Source organism: Trachinotus anak, unplaced genomic scaffold (genome assembly GCF_046630095.1).
Source record: "Trachinotus anak isolate AG129_WGS33_773 ecotype Australia unplaced genomic scaffold, CSIRO_AGI_Tana_v1 ptg000012l, whole genome shotgun sequence".
NCBI lineage: Eukaryota > Metazoa > Chordata > Actinopteri > Carangiformes > Carangidae > Trachinotus > Trachinotus anak.
This window is the reverse complement of record NW_027273863.1, coordinates 5,173,340-5,184,347: the sequence shown is the minus strand read 5'-3', so window position 1 is coordinate 5,184,347 and position 11,008 is coordinate 5,173,340. Positions and strand designations below refer to the sequence as shown.

The window sequence follows — 11,008 nt, the reverse complement described above, 5'->3', positions numbered from 1 at the left end:
TCTCAAGTTTGATAAATCCTCCCACAGTGCCACCTGCTGGCCAAATTGCTTAAGTACAACAACACAAGAAAACTGGCGTTTTTACTGTCATCCATCATTTATTTTACTTTGTTTGACACAAGAAGTAGAAAACATGGTTATAGACAGTCAGACAAACACCTACACATTTAGCAGAATCATGCACCTGCCATATGTCTGCATGCTGAATTATGAACGGCTGGGTTTCCACAGTGTAGTTGAAGCGGGAGTGAGTCACTACAGTCACATGGCAGTTTACAGTTTGAAAACCTGACTGAATGAGTTTATAAAAAAAGAGCTATATTTAGCCTATTATCATCCGCCTGAATAAGAGTGAGACACAGTCGAGCTGCAGTCTTACAGTAAGATTATACTCAGTAAAACTGGGGAGAAAAATGACAAAATACACAGTTTCAAAACTGCATGCACGGTGGTCTTAATGGATGTCGATTATGGGATGTTTCCGTTATTACACAGAGTAGCAGGAATGTAGTTCAGCCTCAGTGTCAGAGACAGAAACTTTGACACCAACATGTTACACTTACTGGAAGCTCCATTGAGTTTTGCATATCTACATTTAAGGAACAGTTTGACGTTCTGGGAAATGCACTTCACTGCTGAGAGTTAAATGAGCAGATCGATACCACTCTCACATCTGTATGCTAAATATGTAGCTGGAGCAGGCAGCTGGTCAGCTTAGTTTAGCTAACTAGCTGAGCTAGCTCATCTATATTTGGTCATACATCTAGAAATGTTTTATAAGACAAGAAAAACAACAGTAGTCAGGAGACTTAAGTACACTGAGTTTGGATGAATATGAATAAACACAAACACAGTTAGCCAATCTGTGGGATAATAATGCTCCACACCAGCACCTCCAGAAATCTCATTAACCTAATTAACTAACCTTTCCTCATTTCTTTAACTCATTCGAAAACCAAAGGATAAAAATGGTTACCTGGCAACCAAGCAAAAATTTAATTGGCTAATGGCCAACTGACAGTTAGCCCTGAGAGCTCAATGCACTGCGACTTAAGAGAACACATGTAAATAGACAAAACACAAGTAAAGCATCATGTATTTGACAACACATGCCTTGTAAATACACACAACACAACCAAATTACAGAAACACGCTGCAAGTTGCACAGACGACAATGGAAACGTTTCCAGGGGACACAAAAAAGTGATGTACCCATCTGGGATGCAGTTGAATCAAAGCTACTCTATAACATGCTTTGTTACTTTTGAAGTTTTGGTCAGGTTTGCAAAGCATGCGTTGTCAAACTGATGAAGATTTTTTCAGAATTTGCTTGTGTTGTGTTTATTTGCATGTGTTTCCTTAAGTTGCAGTGCACTGAGCTCTCAGGGCCACCGTAGTCACTTCAGTTTTGGAATGAATTAAACACGTGTTAAATGTTACAAATTGATATAGAATGCTAATTGGTGAGCTTTAGGGGTGCTGATGGATTTTGTTACCATCAAACAGTGACAGCCTAGCTGTTTCCCCTTGTTCCCAGTCTTTATGCCAAGCTAAGATAGCCTTCAGCTAACTATAGCTACATGTTTGGAGTACTGGTATGTGAGTGGTATCGATCTTCTCATCTAATTCTCGGCTTTAAGGTTATGATTATAATGGCATCATTAGAAAAGTAAAAAAAAAAGTATTAACATTTTAAAAGATACAGTAGTACACCGTCATCTTTTCTTTTTTTAACCACTGAACCATTAAATATGTCATCCTTGCTGACTTTACATATATTGTTGGTGTCAGCAGAACGCTGTCACACCTTCCCACTGCTACAATCAGCTGCTTTCTACAGTTTAAGCCAGTTTCACATACAGTACACATCTGGATTTTGTTCATTAAACACTTCAACAAAATCTGCAAACACAGTACACCTTTCAATAACCAAAAGCCAGTGTTTTTGTTCATGGTGTTTTCAGGCTCTGCTACAGCTGAGTAGTCCAATTCCCTCTACAGTATAGTCACTTTAAAAGAAGCACAAGCCATTAACTGGCAATATAATCTGTGCCAGCGCCACTACCTCTACAAACATGCTACTCCCACTGTGACCCATAACATCAGCACGTCTCAGTGGTCTCACAAATTGCTTACACTACCACGAAACTCACATAGGATATGTGTCTACTTTCTCTTTTCATTCCAGTCATCCAACCTGTGTGTTTAGTAACTAAGACTGAAAGTAAAATCAACTTTACAAGAGCTACAAATTTGTCTTCCCGCTCACACCGGCTCTGAAAAACACCCTCTGCAATCAGTCTGTTATTCTATTGCACAGCAGAACCTCAGGGACGTGAGAGCGCTGGATGATCGCATCGCAGCACAGAGCCTCTACGGCGGATTTTGGGTGTCAATGCCCTGTGTTTAGGCACCTCAGCAGTGGTGGTGCTACCCTTCGGATACCAGCCCACTTTAGACAAACGGATTCATCACACATAACACACACACCGCACATGAAGGTTAGCTGTTCCTCTGCTCAGCCTCCCTCTGTGCTGAGGAGGAGGAGCTCTGACTGTCCTCTGTGTCGTCTCCCTCTGCAGGAAAATCAGGAAAAGGAGAACATTTTAACTTAAGGGTCAACAACATTAAAAAGTTTTGTTACCTAGATGGATGAATGGACGTTTTTTTCTATCCACGAGACAGCCACTGGTTTCACTTCATGTCAGTGTTATAATAATCTGAAAATCAGAATCTGTCAACCAGATTTGTGATTCTTTCAAAATCATTATTAAATTTAATTTTTGCATGGATATTTCCAAAGAACAGATGACTTACATAAGATCAAAAGTGGACCAGACTGACAGTGACGGGTGACGACACAGTAGGGCTGGGATTCTTTTATGAACCGACAGAATTGTTTTGATGCTATCAAGGATCGAAAAAATACCTTGTCATTTGATACCAAATTTCAATAGCTATGGAGTAAATGTGTAAATCTTATCAGTGTCAGCAAGCCAATCAGCATTCAACATGCTTGGACCAGGCTCTAATAACGCTGGTGATTGGCTGTTTAATTACATGAGAGACTTAGCGTAAAAATAAAACTAAAGTAAAACTGAAATTTGTACCACAATGTGTACTGTATATGTGTATTGTGTATATATTGTGTATGTGTACTTTCTTTTTGTTAAAATGGATGTGATAAAACTTTTATTGAAAAAAAGATGTTAAGAATCTGTATCGAAGTCAAGGCATCAGTATTAGTACTGATATGAAAAAAAAAATTGAAAGACTAACATAGAGAAGACAGTGGAGGTGACTCCCTGCTTACTTAAACTGCTTTCCGACGAAGAAGCACCACATACAGCACCACTCAAGGTGTTGTACTTCTGTCTACACACAATGTTACTTTTCATTCAACATGTTGTGTTACACTTGAAGCCAGGTCTCGGTCAACATCACACCCATTGTATCGATGGAAACACTAATGCAATACATCTATTCCATCACCCTGACAAAGAACAAAATGCTACATACTTCCATACATGAGTAAATATTAATAATATTAATTCATATTAGTAAATAGTAAATAATATTGGTCCAATACAATGCAGTGTATACCAGTATAACACAGTGGTTTACCTCCCCCTCCCGCGTTGATGTGCAGTTGGGACAGAGACAGGGTGAGGGGCAGTTCTCGTCCCTCAGGGTCGGTGGGACTCTGCAGGATGTCGTGCAGGGCGTTCCTCCGTCCCGTCCTGCCAGAGGCAATGAAGTCTGCATACGTGGCCTCAACATCAGACATCGCTCGTGCATCGTTCACACAGCAACACCTGCGAGAGGAGAGGAGCAGCTTTACTGAACACACACCTCCAGAGCTTCTCCTCCATATATGAGACTCAGTAAATGTATTTGTTATTTATCAGTGATGCATTGAAATCAGAGACCCTGTTCTCATATAACTTTTTATGACCTTACACACACACATACATATTTATTATGAGACATGTTACTCACAAAAGAAGTAACGGGACTACAGCTTTCGTTTGAGTTCATTTTAAACTTGTAGCCTTTATAATGATGGGTGTAATTTTAAATCCACAAAGCTTAGTTACAAGCACAGTATTCATCTCTCATGTCTGAAGTCAACAGTTCTGCTTTACATTAATTTTCACAGCTTTACAATGTGAAGTCTCTGAAGCTAATACAGGAAGCTCGTCCATGACGAGGCCCACAAGTCAAGTATCAGGTAAAACCGGGGCCACACGGCAGATCAGAGTCTTGTAATAACTCATAAGGTGATTATATTGTGTTTGAGTCCCGTTTCAGCTTTTTCTTACCTTCAGTGATTGGTCTATCAGTGCTATAACCCGAAACTACATCACTAGGGAGTGACTTCACCTACAAGGCAGAGCGACGGGCCCGACATCACATCAACCGATCCAACAGAGCACAAATCTAAGAACAAAAAAAAAAAAAAAAAAAAAAAAAAAAATCACCACAACCGAGCAGCGACCAGCGGCTACAAATCCAAACGCCTCACATCACATACCGCGACGTGTCAGCGGCATGAAAACGATCAACAATATCAATCACATCAGCAGGACGGTGTGAGGAGTCCCCGATCGATTCTCCATGGCCGCCGCATCTTCCTCCTTCGCGACCAATGAGCGGCCAACAAACCGCATCTCAACGCCGATTGGACAGGAGACACAAAAGGATGAGAGGAGAGGGCTCTGAGCAGCACCAAGCCCGGTGATGCGTTCAGGGTCACCTCGTAAAATATATTTACCTATCTACCTATGTTCTTGTTTGCCGTTGGGCTGTTGTTTTAGATTAAAGTCTATAATAAATAAATAATTAGATGAATAACAGACAAAATTAACTAACCTTACGGATAAAAGAGCAAGTCTATATTGTTGGAAATAGACACAGTATGGGCACTTTGGCAGATTAATGTGGATGATAAGTTGTAAAGATTTATTGATTCATTGATTACTCAGTTAATAGAGAATTAATTGGGACCTATTTTGATAATCAAGTACTTGTTTTAGTTCATTTTAAAACAAAAAATGTCAACCATTTAATGCTTCCAGCTTCTCAAATGGGAGCACATACTACTTTTTCTTGTCTTATATATTCTTATATATATCTTTGGGACTATTGTTTCAACAAACTTTTCATTATTTCCTGGTGTTTCGTGGACCAAACAATTCATTAATTTAATATAACTGAGAAAACATTTTGCAAATTTGTCAGTGATGAAAATAATTGTTAGTTGCAGCCCTAATTTTGGTGTAAAAATGTAGATGACTTGAAGGCAACAGGAAACTAGAGTAACTACAGCAGGGGTCTCGCTCCCAGTGGTTCACCCCCTGTTTTAGAGGAGCTCACTGAAAGCTTCAGAGAATATAGTCCATACAAAACATGGAGGCACAGTTTTCTGGCTGAGCAAATATGTTTATGTAATTTTTTAAATGTGAACATTCTCAAAACCTGAGTTTGTAATAAACAAACACAATGTCAGAGAACATCTACATTTTTTCTGCCACTGTCAGCGAAGTGAGTACAACATGAGTGTACTACACATATAGCGGAGCCATCGCAGTGTTTGCTACTCACGTATTTTTAAGGTTACCACTTAAAAAAACTGTTTAATATTTTCTGTGACTTTTGGAGTTATTTCTTTCCTTTTTCGCATTACCGATCTTGCATTGAGAGGATACGGTTCGTCTTATAGTTCCGATCTACCTGTTGCAGCGGGGGGGGGGGCTTTAATCAGAGACACATTCTGTGACGTAGCTGCGAAAACCCGGCAAAACCAGGACAGCTACTGAGACGCGTTCAGACTCTCTCTTTCCTCTGGGTAAGCTAGCACGTTTAAAAATCACTTATTCTGACTTTAACAGCACAAAAATATTATGGTGGAAAATTGTTAACAAAATCCGGAGGTTTACTGTTGTTCGTGGTCAGATAAAATGGTCCTAAATTCGGCTATTTATGTCGGGAAGTTCCCTCATTTGCTTTTTCTCTAACTCGCTGCAGGGAACTGAGACAGAGCCTGTGTGTGTGTGTGTGTGTGTGTGTATGTGTGTGTGTGTGTGTGTGTCTACTGATTGCGCCCTCTGCTCCTCTTTTAGGTACGTTATATCGTTGGTCATGATGATATATATATATATATATATATATATATATTTAGATATTGTTAGTGTTGGATTGCATTGTAGCCTAACAGGAAAAAGGCATTCAATTTAATTTCAGTGAATATTCATTTATTCAGTTATTTTTGATTTTATAATTGATATCTGATGTATCATCTGTAACTACTGTGAGGACAAACATTTTTATTTGGGTATTTTATTTATAGCAGAATTCTGTTAAAAGAGGAAAAAACAACCAGGACAGTAACTGAGCTGGGGACAGAGGCAGAGGCTGTGTGTGTGTGTGTGTGTGTGTGTGTGTGTGTGTGTGTGTGTGTGTGTGTGTGTCTGTCTGTCTACTGACTGTGCCCACTGCTACTCTTTTAGAAAATAAACTTGCAGATCCCAGTATTTGGTGTGGTTCTTCAATTGGCAAGCAACCGTCTTACAGCTGTAAGACACACACACACACACCCAATACCAAATCATGATTTGTCAGTTGTCAGTCAAATGAATTACTCTGTCAAGTTTGTTTAGATCAGATATGTCGTATAGGCGACATGCAGTGACAGCAACTCTTCTGGAACAGACATAAACTAAACTTTTCTGAGAAACAGGAAATCTGTTGCAGTGGATTATTATAAAGTAAAGCTTCAACTTGAGCCCTGTTTTATTTATTTTTTGGCCCATGTTTGTTTATATTTTGGAAAGGTAGGTGTACTGAATTAGCTATTTTAAGTTTCTGTTTGTTATGTAACATTGGATGTACTGACAACTATCACTATTTTTCCTCTGATTTCAGAGCAGATTTCTGGATGTTTATCTGCAGTGCTGTTATCATATCTGTGTGCTCAGGTTTGACTGAATCATGACATAATCGACACTGATGTGAGTTTCAGATGTTTTTGGTACAAAATGTGAGTTTTGGATACTGATATTTGAGGACATGTTAAATGATCTTATTCATCTGATTTGTTTTGGAAATCAGTTTGAGTGTTTTGATACGATATGTATATATTACTGTAACCAGTAATATAGGATGTGAGGAGCTCTCAGCCCCTTTTCTTTTTCAAAGTAACTCTCAGTAACTCTACAGTCACATAATCGGTGTTTACAGTTTTCTGACTTTATTGGTTTTATTGTCATCACAGCTGTTGAATTTACAACCTGCTGCGTCATGTGTTGCAATGGAGGTTAAACCATAATTTATGCCTACAGCTCTATGTTTTAATTCATAGAATATAATTATCTTTATATACAGTGTATGCACTGATGTTTTAGCTGTACTCTGTATTATACAGAGAGCTTTCATCATCCAGAGTGGATTAAATTGCATCCAGTCTGGATCCAATAATCGGAGAGAAAAACACACTTTGGGACACCTTCAATTCAACATCAACTGTTTCTCTGTGAAAACAGTGTTGAACTAAATGATCACAGTGACAGTGACACATTGTTGAAGATACCGTTTGCTCCTCTGTGATGATATGAGGTAAGAATGAAAACAAGATAATGTGAAGACATAATTCTGTGCAATACTCATTCAAACCACAGGGTGGGGCGCTTGTCAGTATAAATACATACAGCTCCCTCTTAACATCCACTTGTTTTTTCATGTAATTTTCATACGTTTGCATTTACTATTAATGAAAAAGTTCATAACATAAGAACTGTGAGGCCAAAATGCATTTATGAGACATCATCTGAACGGTAACATCTTCTAGTTCTTGAATATTTGCCTGTTTAGTATAGGACTAAAACCCAACCTACATATGTTCATACATGGTAATTTTTTTGTATTTTTTTGTCCTCACCTGAAAAAAAGTCATATTTGATAACAATAACTAGGATGCAAGCCATAGAAGCCCTATGAAAATCATTACATCCCAGCTTGTGAGAAACAACTGTGTGAAGAATCAGGCCTCTGGGCCTCCTAACCGTATGGTACCTAACCTTATGGAAGTATAGACTTTTTTAGTAATTTTTTTCACTGGCATCTTTGAACCTTTCTAAATGGAAAACTGTGGAAATTTGTGCTTTAACTGTTCTATTTGAATCAGCAGAACAAATACTGAAGCACCAGAATGATTGATAAAGGCAGTAACCAATCACAGTGTTCTCTCCGACTGAAAGAGTTGCGTCATTAGATTTTTATCCGAGTACACTTGCTGTGTTCACCCAGGCCTCCTGGAATGAAATCTGAATAGATCTTCGCAGGGAGACCTCCGGAAAAACAAGCATACCTGCTCACAGAAAGCTGTAAAGAGAGAAAATGTTTGAAATGTGGAGAGAATGATGTGAATAAAGTCACTTGATAGTCTGCAATGGACTTCTCATGACAATATTCATAACTTGGAATACTTTTGTGAAAAAAACACTTGATTTTTGTGGTGACATCACTGCTGAATGTGGTTAGAGGTGCAACAGAGCACGTTTCTGATCACACAAATATTGCTTTTCAGCTTGGGGTTCAGTTACTCTTTCAACACTATAATGGTTTCAACTACAACACTGCACCTCTGGAGAGGCTGTGGGTTCAGTAGCAGCCATACATTATCTGTAATCAATGAGTCAGCATTAATAATAATTCCTTCTGTACCAGACAAAAGAAGGATAATGCCACTTTCATACACTGAAAATAATAAAGCATAAAAACAACAGGTGACATATACAAAAACAAATTGTTACCAGTGTTAACAGCCATGAGTCCAGCTCTAAAAGTACGACTGTACCAGACTGTGTTGCTGTGGAAACACCTTTCGCTCTTTGTGTTGCACAACACATCTGGGAAGTTTTACTAAGGTTTCTGATCAGCAGGAGAGAGCTGATACCTGATCACTCCCACCTGCTTCAGAAGCCGTGCAGAGCCACTTTACTCGTACATCTGTACTGGTGGCAGCAGGATCCACAGAGACACAGCTCACTTACTCACTGGCTGTTTTTACCACTGTGCATTTCCTTGCCCAGATTTTTCCAGTAGCACCTGGTAGCTGGGGCGTTGCAGTGGTTTTCCTCTCTGCTGCCTAACAGTGAGAAGCTTCTGGGTTCAAACTCAGGACCTGGGCCCTTTCTGTGTGGAGTTGTCAAGTTCTTTCTGGGTCTGCGTGGATTCCCTCCAGGTGCTCCGGCTTCCTCCCACAGTCCAAAAACATGCACGTTAGGCGGTCAACTGGTGGCTCTAAATTGCCCATAGGTGTGAATGTGAGCGTGAATGGTTTTTTGGTCTGTGTATGTCAGCCCTGTGATAGACTGGCGTCCTGTCCAGGGTGTACCGACCCTCGCCAAATGTCAACTGGCATTAGACCCCCACCACGACCAGGTTCGGATAAGCAGTACAAATAATGGATGAATCGATGGATGTCTCACATATACAGTAAACATAGTTAGATGGTGTAAATAAACATCAATTCTTAGGTTTTTCTACTTGATTTTTATGAGAAAGGCGCCAATTTTTCTAATGTGAAAGAAAAATTGTAAAAATATGTTTTGTAGTTACAGTATAGTTACTATGGAATATAAGTGTAATATAGTAAAGTGAGCTGTATAGTACACAGTATAGCTTATTATTATTATCAGTAGTAGTAGTAGTAGTATATATAGTTATTATATTATAATAATAGTGTATAAATACAATAAGTATGTAGTATGATGAGTACTATATCATAATGTTGTAATAATTCAAGATTCAATTTAATTATCATTATGCAACACAAGGTTTCATCACAACATTACAGATGTGGTCCCTCCACGGTACTCACAGAAATGTGTGTTAATGTAATTAATGTAATTTTTTATTACGTTCAACAAAATGTAAAATTATATCACTACATTTCAGTGATATCATTTAAAATATTTTACATAATTGAGGCACAATTACATTTCATATTCATGACTTTTGTAAAGGTATACAAACCTAAAACTGTTACTGAATCAAGAGAAAGTTTCAGAGCAGCAGACACAGAGCTTCAGCGTAACCATAGTAACTCACTCACATACCTATCTGCGTGCACGCGAAGTGAGAGGAGCAGCGTCATGGGAATAAATGACAACAACAGGTTTGTGGATATTTCTCAATTTGATAGGATGATCTGTAGAACTCGCTGCTGCTCTGCCTGTCTGTCTACGTGCCGTCAGTGTCTTATCGCGCAGCAACCTTAAACTTACTTCGGAGCAAACTGATCAAATGATGCTATTCGTAGTGTCAAATGATGCAATTGAACTCCTGTGAGTCACTGATGGCCTGAGGCAGGTAGACTAGGCGTTTAAATAAAGTCAAGGTTAAGAAATGGTATGATCCACTTTAGGGGTGTCTGAAATCATGTTTGCAGATTGTTCCTGGCATGAATATGGGAAATATACTGTAATATTTACAATTACAGGCATGGCCGGACTGGGGCAAAAAATTGGCCCTGGCATTTTGGTCCAGACCGGCCCACTACATACAATCACATGCAGCCCGGCCCAAAGTCAATTTTTAAAAAGAACCAATCTGCTGCCAATTTATGTGTTTCACGGGCCTGTGCAGACTTTTTTTTGATGAATGCATAATGCCAGCACAGAGAAGGTGTTTAAATATGTGACTGAACCAGCCTGAGCCCAATGGGCCGCCGATCTATGAGTTAATTGGCCCGTCCGACAAATAATAAAGGATATATCGGCCCAAAAAGCACGTTGGCACTGCGGAGAAAGTGCCCGGTCTGCCAGATTACCAGTCCGCCCCTGATTACAGGTAAGAAGGATATATAAATGTTTCAACCTCCCTGACCTGTTGTCTCTACCTCTTTTGGGGAAGTCCAAGCCTTAATCAGGGGGGTCAGACCTCACCTAATTTGAACCCTGCTTTCATTGCAGCAACTGTAGCAAAAATGTGAGTGTATGAGTTTCTT

General features: G+C 39.3%; 1 protein-coding gene and 1 long non-coding RNA gene across 3 annotated transcripts; one reads left to right on the top strand and one right to left on the bottom strand.

The window, feature by feature from the left end:
* Window positions 1-73: 73 nt before the first annotated feature.
* Window positions 74-4,674, bottom strand: LOC139628994 (cAMP-dependent protein kinase inhibitor alpha-like). 2 transcript variants are annotated; one of them, XM_071491303.1, is made up of 4 exons: window positions 4,535-4,674; window positions 4,323-4,440; window positions 3,625-3,815; window positions 74-2,576 (listed from the first exon to the last, which is right to left on the bottom strand). In XM_071491303.1, exons 3-4 carry the CDS (start codon window positions 3,785-3,787, stop codon window positions 2,503-2,505), a joined length of 237 nt encoding a protein of 78 aa, XP_071347404.1. In that variant the 5' UTR covers window positions 3,788-3,815; window positions 4,323-4,440; window positions 4,535-4,674; the 3' UTR covers window positions 74-2,502. The 2 variants fall into 2 exon arrangements, with proteins under 2 accessions (XP_071347404.1, XP_071347403.1); XM_071491302.1 differs by lacking the exon at window positions 4,535-4,674 and having other exon boundaries at window positions 4,323-4,455.
* Window positions 4,675-5,761: 1,087 nt separating this feature from the next.
* On the top strand, window positions 5,762-7,560 carry LOC139628995 (uncharacterized). Its single transcript, XR_011692889.1, has 3 exons — window positions 5,762-5,848; window positions 6,925-7,010; window positions 7,424-7,560. It is a non-coding gene; the product is annotated as an uncharacterized lncRNA (long non-coding RNA).
* The last annotated feature ends 3,448 nt before the right edge of the window (window positions 7,561-11,008 follow it).